General features: G+C 56.9%; 1 protein-coding gene across 1 annotated transcript; it reads left to right on the top strand.

Annotated features, from left to right (window-relative positions):
- The first annotated feature begins 147 nt into the window (after positions 1–147).
- FDXR (ferredoxin reductase) lies at positions 148–8813 on the top strand. The gene is made up of 11 exons (XM_010158542.1): positions 148–351; positions 1512–1607; positions 2910–3032; positions 3596–3709; positions 4230–4331; positions 5645–5752; positions 5970–6054; positions 6713–6909; positions 7225–7396; positions 7810–7983; positions 8683–8813. The coding sequence occupies exons 1-11, from the start codon at positions 148–150 to the stop codon at positions 8811–8813; spliced, it is 1506 nt and encodes a 501-aa protein (XP_010156844.1).
- Positions 8814–10164: the final 1351 nt, after the last annotated feature.

Raw genomic sequence — 10164 nt, 5'->3', positions numbered from 1 at the left:
AGCCGTAAGCGCCAAGGCTGCGGGTTTGGCTGAGTGCGAGGGCCAGCGGCCTTCACCTCGAGGCGTTTCCGCCTCAAAGCTCTTCGGGGGGACGCGCCAGGCTGGGTACATAAACCCTGGCCTTCCCCCGCTGCTTGGCTGCGCGCGATGGCCGGCACCGCGGGGCGAGCCCGCTGGAGGGGAGGGCAGCAGCTGGACCTGAGAGTTCACACCTCACGCCTCATCACATCCTCTCTGTCCTTCGCGCCTCCAGGTTTCAAGCGGTGGCTGTCCTCGCCTGTCGCAGCTCCTCGCGTCTGCGTGGTGGGCAGCGGGCCTGCGGGGTTTTACACGGCTCAGCACATCCTCAAGGTACTGGGGTGGGATTTGGTTGTGGGTAAGGGCAGGGACCGGCCCGCTGAGGGAGGCATCTCCATGCTGCCTGGCTCTGAGGGGGTTGAGGAGTGTGTTTGTGGGCTTCCGGTCCTACTCCAGCCAGATCTGTGTTGTTGGGAGGCTACTTGGGGGAGCCCAGACCCCACAGAGTCCTCCCAGCCCGTTTTGCCTGGGGTGGGCACTGCTGTCCCTGTCCCTGGACCATTCTTGGGCTGTGAGTTCAGCTCAAGAGATTTTTCTAGAATCAAATAAGCAGCAGAGATCTGCATCACTGGGAGCCGTTGGGTGCATCAGGAATGACGTTAACTGTGCATTAAAGGGAATGTGCAGAACCCGCTCTCCTGCCTTCTCCTCCCCCAGCTGAATTAAGGCACACAGGTGATCCTTTGCCGTGTGTCTGTAAATGTTCATGCTTTGGGTGGTCACATTTCTGTTGGGAAATGAGACCCAAGCACAGAACTGGGCTGCTGGCACTGGCCAGAGATGCAGCAGCTTAACCCCGTCATGAATCCGTGCTGTGTTGTCTCCAGTAGCATTGGAAAATAGCTGTTACTAAGCCTCAGGGACAAATTTCAGGGCTGCTTAATCTCTGGGAAGAGGCTGACTCAAAATACGTGATAACAAAAGCCTTGCAGCAAAACATCTGTCTAAAGCTCTGACCCTGAGGTGACTCAGTGCAGGGGGATCTCAGGGCAGGAGCATCTCTGCTGGGGGCTGGCAGACAACCTGGCAGGTCCAACAGCAACCTGGGTGCTGTGCTGAGTGCTTCCCAGCCATTGTGGGGGCTCTCTTGTCAATCTTCTGGGCCAGATAGCCACCAGGTTAGTGTGGAAGAGTGGCTGTGCAGTGGGTAGGAGGATGGACCACCCCCCCGCCATGAGATGTACTTGATGGTGGTTGGAGTCACGCTGTCTACCACACCTTGTGATCTGAGCTGGCAGTAACAGGTACAGCATCACCCTGTGCATCGAAGAGCCTGGAACAGGCCTTTTCTGGCTACGGGATCTTGGTGCAACCCTCCCTCCTGCCCTGTATTTCCCCCAGCAGCAGCCGAGCGCTGCATGTCCCTCCTGAGCTGCTGGGCTCACGTGGCCTTTCTGTCCTCATCCCTTAACCGTGACTTCCTTCTCCTGCAGCACCATGGTGGGGCCCGGGTGGACATCTATGAGAAGCTGCCTGTTCCCTTCGGGCTCGTCCGTTTTGGGGTGGCCCCAGACCACCCCGAAGTGAAGGTTAGTGCTGGGCTTGGCCCCTCGCCCGTGCGGTTGAACACGGTGGTGGTGGTGGGTGCAGGCCAGGCAGTCGGCGTCTTTCGGGGTGCCTCAAGGCTCGCTGAGGTGTGGAGTTCTCACGCTGGAGAGGGCCAAGCCTCGTCCTTGTCCCTGCTGAGAGGCAGGTGATATAGGACATCTGTCATTAGGGCGCTGGACAGCAGGTCAAAACCAGGGGCTTGTGATGGGAAGTGCTGCTCCATGTGCTGGTCAGCCTGGCCTAGAGCAAGAGCAAGGAGCACGGATGGGTTTTTCCTTGTCCCAGGGAACTTCATGCCAGCAGGATCTTGGCCGTTTGCTGCAGCTGCTGGGACAGACTCCGACTCTTGCGCTCAGGGAGCGTGGCTGTTTGCCTGTGCTCAGTCCGTTCCCGGTGTAGATCCCTGGGAACACATGGATCTGCTATTAGGGATGATAGAGATGGGCTCCATCTAGGAGGTGCACCCCCGGGTGAGAAGTTAAACCAAGGAGCTCCTTGAAATCAACCATTTTCCTTTGCCTTGCAGTGAGTGTGCGTTGTACCCAGGTGTATCTGCTGTGGCTGAGCTGAGGTGGAGGTGGTTGCAGTGGGAGGAGGACACAGGAGATCCAGGCACAGCAATATGTTGTGATGATTTCCTCATTTAACCCTTGGAGATCATCAGAGCAAAATTCCTGGATCCCTTTGAGCTGAGAGAGGAGGAGCGGACGCAATGGTTGTGGGTTTGGGGCAGCTTCTGCAGCACGGTGGTACCCGACCTGTCACCAGGCTCAGTCCGGCTGGCCTGGTGGTTGTTTTGGTGGTTGTTTTGCTGCGTGGCCCTGATCAGTCAGAAGAAAAGGCTTTGAGTGCCATCCTACCCTGCATCCTCTCTTGATGAAGTGGGTTTCAGGGAGGCTGGAGATGAGAGTCTGGCAGGCAGCACCCTCAGTGGAAGGGGTTGTTTAGTGGGGCTCCCTTTGAGGAGTTTTCTGGTCCAAGGGAGTTTACTCAGAGGGGCTGGAGATACCGAAAGGGTCCCATCCTCCTCAGGTGGGTGTGAAAAAGGACTCTTCCTTTCCGCAGAGGGTGGTGGAACGAGTGCCAAGGCCCAGCTGTACTTATCTCCCTGTGAGTTATCTGCGGCTGTTGTTAGATAAGAGTCTCAGAATAACTGACCCGGAGAGGGGGAGAAGCTTCTCAAGGCCGGAGGGGGACGGGAACGGGGACCTCCTGTCAGCAGCAGGCCTTGGCCCTGGCTGTGGATGGAATGTAACTCCTCGGCTCTCGTTTGATCTCGGCAGAATGTGATCAACACCTTCACGCAGACGGCACGCTCGGAGCGCTGCGCCTACTATGGAAATGTCACCGTGGGGAGGGACGTTACGGTGGCAGAGCTGCAGCAGGCTTATCATGCCGTGGTGCTGGTGGGTACCGTGCCTCGGAGCCAGGGCTGCCCCCGCTCCCCAGAACTCACAGGGAAGGTCGGCTGCGTTATTCCCTGCTGGGATCTTGGGAAGAGGGTTTGGGTGAGGCGTTTCTTGGGTGCCTTATTACGGTGATAAACTCTCCCCAGCCTTGGGACAGTTCAGATGTTACAAGGCTTGTCCCACGTCTTGCAAGGGGCATGTGCTAGAGCATGGCCTGAAATGCAGGACTCTGAAACCCCACTGCCAGGGGCAGAGCTTGGGAAACCTCCTACCTGGGATGGCCGATATCCTAACATGGATTTATCCCTCCTGTTCAGTCCTCAGCTTGTCGTGCCCTGCTTGACCCAAGGAGGTCAAGGTTGGTTCTGGAGCCCAGGGGGATGAGGTGAATGAAGCTTCTGTGCTTGGGCTGTGTTTAGCCCCTCCACTGAGTTTCCCAGCTGCTGGGAAAGGTTGGCAGTCATGCAGCATCCCTGGCAGCAGCTGGAAGGGGAGATCTGTGCTTTGGTCTCAAACCCTGCTCATGGTGACATCTCTGACAGTGTCTGCTCCCTCCTCAGAGTTACGGTGCTGAAGATAACCGTGTCTTGGGGATCCCAGGGGAGAACCTCTCTGGCGTTTATTCGGCCCGAGCATTCGTGGGCTGGTACAACGGGCTGCCCGAGAACCGGGATGTGAGTACAGCAGTGTCTTTCCCTGCTCTTCCTCCCCATCCAGCATCCAAACACAGGCGTTCAGCTCCAGATTAAGTCCTGAAAGGCCTGCAATTGGAAAAGATTAGCAGGCACCAGATTAAATCCTTCTTAGATGGTAGAAATGTGAACAATTTGCACATCAGTGAGAGCGGATTAGCTGGCTCTGTAGGTTGGCAGCTTGTTTTGGCCGGGCCAGATGGGAACCCTGGGGGGTGATGCTCTGCTTTGGCCCGAGGAGGTTTTTTGGCCAAAACGGCTCCAGCTTCCAGAGATACCATCACAGGAATAGGGGCAGAGGGATCAGCTGGGGTGCCTGGAGTGGCTATGCTGCTGTGTCCACTCAAGGAGGAGGCTGGGGTGGAGTTTTCCCATCTGCATCACTTCTGTTTGGGGAAAAGAGGGGTGGAAGGGAATTCAGGTGGTGGGAGTGGATCTGAGGGAGTGGACCTCATGGAGGCTGGGAGGACACGCTCACAGCTGGGTCTTCCTCTCCCCACAGCTGAAGCCTGACCTGAGCTGCGAGACAGCGCTGATTCTGGGTCACGGCAACGTGGCGCTGGACATTGCCCGGATCCTCCTGTCCCCGCTGAGTCTCCTCAGGGTGAGTCACGGGGGTTCTCTGTGCCACAAAGGCAGCCTAGGACCCGAATTCTCTCCTTGCTGGGTGGGTGCCGGTTCCCACCCATCTCAGCGAAACCTCAGACTCCTCTGCCTTTGGGATCTTTTCCTGAGGGAAGGCTGTTGCCCCTTGGGGGCACCCTATGGATTCACAGTCCATAGGGTGTGATCCAAGGCTGAGGCCATGCCTTGGGTAACTCTGCAGAGCTCTCTGGGTTGCTGCTGCCTCCTGGGCTGCTGGTACCCAAAAGGTTGGTAGTTCAGCTTTATCCTTTCCTGTGAGAAGCAAAGGAAGAGTTACTCATCCTTTTCCATCACCAGACTAGAAGCTGCTTTTGTTGGGATTTTTTTCTGCTGTAGCTGAGGGAAGTAGCCTGGTTCCTGCTGGTAGCACTGGGCACACTGTTTGCTGGTCCAAACTGGTGGACCTCTCCTCCCCCCTGCCGCACTCCCCTATAGACATCTGGGAGCTGGTGTGCACCAGCTGCTCTGTACAGCTGCTGCCCCAGATGTTGGCAGCAAAGGCTCTCCCTCCTGGATAACTGCCACGAGGTTCGTTACAGCTGTGCAACAACTTCCTGTATTAATATCTAAATTAAATAAAAAAGTTGGAGGCGCTGCCAACCGGCGGCTAAAGCCAGCTGGGAAGCAGTGCTGCGAAGGACACGGCACTGGAAACGAGTGCCAGGGGGTACAGGCAGTTTCTTGTTAAGAACATTGGTCTGGAATGGTTTATGCTGGTTATCTGATGTCCCTCCCTTCGTGTCTTCTCTGGAGAAGATCTTCTTGCAATCTAGATAGATGCCCACGGTTGGAAACGAGCATGGAGTTGCTCAATTCCAACCATCAGCTGAGCCCTGGCGATGCTTGTGTTTGTGCCTGGAGCTGCCTGCAGCAGGCAGACAGAGATTTGAGCTGTGGTTTGCAGTGGGTTTCACCCAAATGCCTGCATGTCCTGAGCTGGGAAGTCACCTGATGGCATCCGCAGGCACCCCAAAATCACGATGGCTGGAAGGCTTTGGTCCGTTAGCCCCAGGATTAACCTGCTCGGGCAGATCCCCCAAGGCCATCTCGTGGGGTGCTGGCTCCTTACATCTGGTGCGTTCTGGCCTCGGAAAGTCCCTCAGTGCTGAGGGACTGTGCAAATAGCTCTGTGCAAAGGGCTTGTTTTCCTTGCTCAGGCTCTCTGCATGCACAGCCTGCTTTTCTGCTGATTTGTCACCTTCAGAGGCTGTGACTTCCCCCCAGCTCCCTCCGGATCTGCCCTCGTGCCACTCTCCTGTCTCTGTCTTGCAGAAGACAGACATCACTGACGGCTCTCTGGCAGCTCTCGCCTCCAGCAAGGTGAAGCGCGTCTGGCTGGCTGGGAGAAGGGGACCTCTCCAAGTTGCCTTCACCATCAAGGTGAGGCTGGTGGGGGTGTTGGAGGGCAGCTCTGCTTCCCAGAGTCAGGCTGCCCATTCCTGATGGGGAGAGGTGGTCTAGGGATGGGTGGGGAACCCAGGCATTCTTCCTGCACCCATTTCCTGCCTCCTAGCCTGGACCGCTGGGGAAGGGAACCTGGGGCTGTTGGACGACTTCTCTGTGCTGGAGGTAACATCTTCCTGCCTGCAATTCCCAGGAGCTGCGGGAGATGATAAACCTGCCTGGTGCCAGTCCTGTCCTGAACCCAGCTGACTTCGCAGGCCTCGAAGGTGCTGTTAAAGGTGAGGGAAGTGTGCCATGCTCCTCCGGACAGGGACTTGCCTTGACAGGTGAGCGTCCAGGAGTGACCTGGAGATGCTCAGAATGTGCATCAGAGAAACTCTTGCCCTGTGTTTGATGCACGGCATGTGAAAGCCAGGTGACCATGGTGTGGCATGTCCTCAGAGTGCTAGGAGGCCACAAAGATAAGGGAACGGCGTGTGTCTCGGTTTGTGCAACCACTTTGCTCCGTGAGAGCGATGCTTACTCTCTGAGTGATGATGGCAGGAGGTTCAGGAGTTGCTGGGGGAACCTTGCAGGAGAGATCCCAAGGCTGTTGATTTAAGAACTTCCTGCAAAGCTAAAACCAAAACACCGAGTTCAAGGGTGTCCAGAGACTTGCTCTTTTCCACGGGCTGCTGCCTCTGAGCACCAGCAAGACAGCAAAATCGCAGGCTTTGATTTGTGTGTCCCACTGGCCTCAAGCCTCAGGGAGCTCTCCTGGTCAGTATGACTCGCAGTTTGTCATCTCAAAGGCTTTGGCCTCCTGTCTACATGACAGACTCCAAATGGACACCCGCATACCACTGAAACTGCCTTGATGTGGCCTCAGCTCCCTGCCGTGTGTCCCGAGGGCCTTTTGCTGAGGTTCCTGTCCTGAAGCTCATTTTTTCTTCCTAGATGCCCCCAGGCCCAGGAAGCGACTGACTGAGCTGATGATCAAAACAGCCCTGGAGAAGCCTGGGAAGAAGACCGTGGAGCAGGTAGCAGCTCCCCGGGAGTGGGGGCTGAAGTTCCAGCGCAGTCCCCAGGAGGTGCTGCCCACTGCTGACGGGAAGCAGGCAAGGGGTGTCCGCATGGCCCTGACCCGCCTGGAGGTAAGGGCTCGTGGGGGGACTGGTGTGGCCCTAACGGGGCTGGGGATGGAGCAGGATGCCCTGCAGCCCTTGGGAATGTCTCCAAAGACAGCTTTGTGTTGCCTGGCTGGTTGGAGTGGCCACTGGCAGGCTCTCAGGGAAGTTGGTACCACCAGCAGGAGCCTTTCCCCGCCTAAAGCAAGCTGTTTCCATGCTGCTGCTGCAGAAAGACCTTTAGCAAATAACCACGGATCAAGGATGCCGAAGAGGACTGAAAGAGGCTGCTGCTCTGCACCTGGTGACTGGTAGTCAGCAGCCTCTTCCTTTCTCTCCCAGGGCTCGGGTGACTCTGCCAAAGCTGTCCCAACTGGAGACGTGGAGGAGCTGGAGTGCGGGCTCGTGCTCAGCAGTATTGGCTACCGGAGCCTGCCCCTGGACCCGGCAGTACCCTTTGACACCCAGCATGGCATTATCCCCAACAGCTCGGGCAGAGTGGAGGGTGTCCCAGGTCTGTATCCGCATGGGACACAGCAAGTGCAACTCGTGGGCTGGGGGCTTTGGAGTGGGAAGGCCTATTCACCAAGGGCACTGATACAAGGTGGTTCCGTGCCTCAGTTGGAGAGTGGAAACGGAGGAAACGAGCTGCCTCTGTCAGGCAGTAGGACCTGGCCCGTCCCCAGCTCGCGTTAGGGGTGTCTGGTTTTGCAGCAAACAGGGCCTTGGAGTCAGTTACTGAAGTGGCACAGCACAGAGGGCTGTCTGCAGGTGCACAGATTCCTCTGGCAGCACCCTTGAAGGGCCACACTCTCTGCCTACCGCAGGGGTGGATCCTTCCACTGCCCACAGCTTGATGTGACACCGGGGACAAGTCCAAGAGGCCACGTGCTGGCCTGAGCCTGGCTGCTCTGTGTGCCCGTGCAGGTCTGTACTGCAGCGGGTGGGTGAAGAGAGGCCCCACGGGCGTGATCATCACCACCATGAACGACAGCTTTGACACTGCCCACTCCGTGCTGGAGGATCTCCAGGTGGGCGTGTTGGATGTGTCCACCTCCAGAGAAGGCTTTGGGGCCGTGGGGAGCATCCTGCGCAGCCGAGGTCAGTAGCAGGGCGCTGTAGCAACCTCCGTGAAGGTATGATGGAGCCAAACTTCTGGATTGGCGTATCCTGGGGCAGCGAGTCCCACGAGCAGCTTTTGGGAGCGGTGTCCGAGCCAGGGAAACGTGCTGATGTTTCATTGCTCCAAAGCTCAGGGATAACAGGGCTGAATTCCCTCGAATTCAGTGTCATTGCTAAGGTTAATGACCACTTTCTGGGAAGGGCCATTAAAACCAGCACGGACCTTGGGTAAAATGTCACTGTCAGCTGCCTGGACGGTGAGCTGTTGCTCTTGAGTGGTTTTCCTAGTAATCCTTCCAGGCAAGTTGGGGGAAAGATTAAAATGCCCAAGAGAGTAATTTGCTGTTGCTGTGTTTAACGGCGTTCAATTAAAGTGTGTGTGTTTTGCCTCTTAACTGAGGTTTAGCAGTGAACTGGCAGGGTTTTGTCCCCTAAGGTGGTGCCGTGCTTGCTGTTGTTAGGGCTTGCGCAGGTCTGACTGATCTGAGTCGACTGGAACCTGCCATCCCTCTCCTCGCGGTGTTAGGAATCATTACTCTTTGGTGAGGAAGTCTGATGCCGTGTCAGACGGAAAAGGACAGGGTTTGCTTGGCACTTCAGGTCCCTGCTAACGGGGAGGGGAGGCTGAACTCGTTTTTACTTCGTTAACTCGTCTCCTGTCTCTTGCTGTCACCCCAGGTGTCCGCCCCGTTTCCTTCTCCGACTGGGAGAAGATAGATGCTGCTGAAGTGGCAAGAGGAAAAGCTGCTGGCAAACCCCGAGAGAAGATAGTGGATCCTCAGGAGATGCTGCAGCTGATCGGTCACTAAAGCAGCCGGGATGGGAACGTGGCATGCTCCAGCCGGCGCCATCCTGGGCCGACCCCAGCGGGGTGCAGGGCTTGTGCCTGGGGCTGGTGGCCACGCCGGGAAGGCGCGTGAACTCTGGGTTCCCACAGTGAGTGTTTCAAAACCTCTGAGGCTGCTGGCTGGCCCCGCGTCTCTGCAGCCCGGCCGCCCCCTCGGGGGGCGGTTCTTGCGTTTGGGTCCTTCGAGCGTCAGCAAACGGGCCGGCGGGTACCGGGAGATACGCGCCTGGCGGGAGGCCTGGCCAGACGCCTCCCCCACGGCCAGTCGCAAGATAAACTCCCTCGTGTCTTGCTGCTTCCCCTTGAAGCCTCAAGCCAAATGCCTTGTCGTTCGTGCCTGAGCAGGCTTCTTTTAATAATAATTGGTTTTTTTTAAATAAACCCTTCCAGGAAAGCCAAATTGGACCTGCTGCCTGAGTCTGGCTTCTTTCTCCGTGGCTGCCTTCCACTCGGAGCAGCCGGCCGAGCGCCGCATCTCCTGCACCGTGTCCCAAGGCAAGGCAGCTCCTTGGCGCAGGGAGGGACCGTTTGCTCTCCGCTTGTTGTGAGCTCTAAACAAACAGACAAGGGCATTCGCTTGCTCTCTGCCTCCCACAGTTTAACCCCAGCAGAACCCAGGTTCTAGCTCCGGGGGTGGATTGGGATAACGAGCATGTAAGTGCCTTGTTCCGGATCACGGTCCCGTGGTCCTCGGCACCTGCCAGTGCTGACTGGTGCAAGCGATGCCGTGAGCCCTTTCCCTTCGTTCGCTGGTGGGGTTGGGGTTTTTTTTTTGGGCCTGTGTGTTTTGAAGCTCATTAAATGCTTCTCTTAGCAAACTGACTGTGGTGACGGTGTCAGGTTTTAAGCAGATTACAAGCCGCGAGCCCTAATCTCCTCTTTATCTGTGGCGCAGGGGCCGCGTCAGCGTTGGTCCTGCCACCCGCACCGTCCCCGACTCCCCCGCGGGAGCACCGCAGGGTTGCGGCCGCTCCGCTCTGACCTGTCTGAGTGGTGACAATGACGGTTGCTGGTGGCTGCGGGTTGGAAACAAATTAGGCTCCGTGATGGAGCCAGGGCAGCTGGTGGTTTGTCTCGGGTCCATGCTCAACCACCACACCCTCTCCCAAGGCAGGGGGCTTGCCCACGCTCTGTACTCCCGTCCTACCTCTGGGCCAACCTCAGGCAAGTGAGATCTGTGGCTTCTCTCTTTAAGTACTCTTCTGTTCTCTCCTCAGATCTTTCAAAGTACTGAAAAAAGCACCTTTTCATAATCATGCAGCTCAAGAAAAAAATAACCTTATAAAATCCATTTCTTATGCTAAATATGGTTA

Source organism: Eurypyga helias, unplaced genomic scaffold (assembly GCF_000690775.1).
Source record: "Eurypyga helias isolate BGI_N326 unplaced genomic scaffold, ASM69077v1 scaffold33629, whole genome shotgun sequence".
Taxonomy (NCBI): Eukaryota; Metazoa; Chordata; class Aves; order Eurypygiformes; family Eurypygidae; genus Eurypyga; species Eurypyga helias.
Note: the sequence above shows the minus strand (reverse complement) of the source record. Positions and strands in the feature narration are given on the sequence as shown.

Bases quoted from the DNA above. Each gene is read 5' to 3' on its own strand.
- FDXR (XM_010158542.1), top strand. From the start codon at position 148: ATGGCCGGCACCGCGGGGCGAGCCCGCTGGAGGGGAGGGCAGCAGCTG. The intron at 1,608-2,909 runs GTTAGTGCTGGG...TGATCTCGGCAG, and splicing joins CAGACCACCCCGAAGTGAAG to AATGTGATCAACACCTTCAC. The intron at 5,753-5,969 runs GTGAGGCTGGTG...TGCAATTCCCAG, and splicing joins AAGTTGCCTTCACCATCAAG to GAGCTGCGGGAGATGATAAA.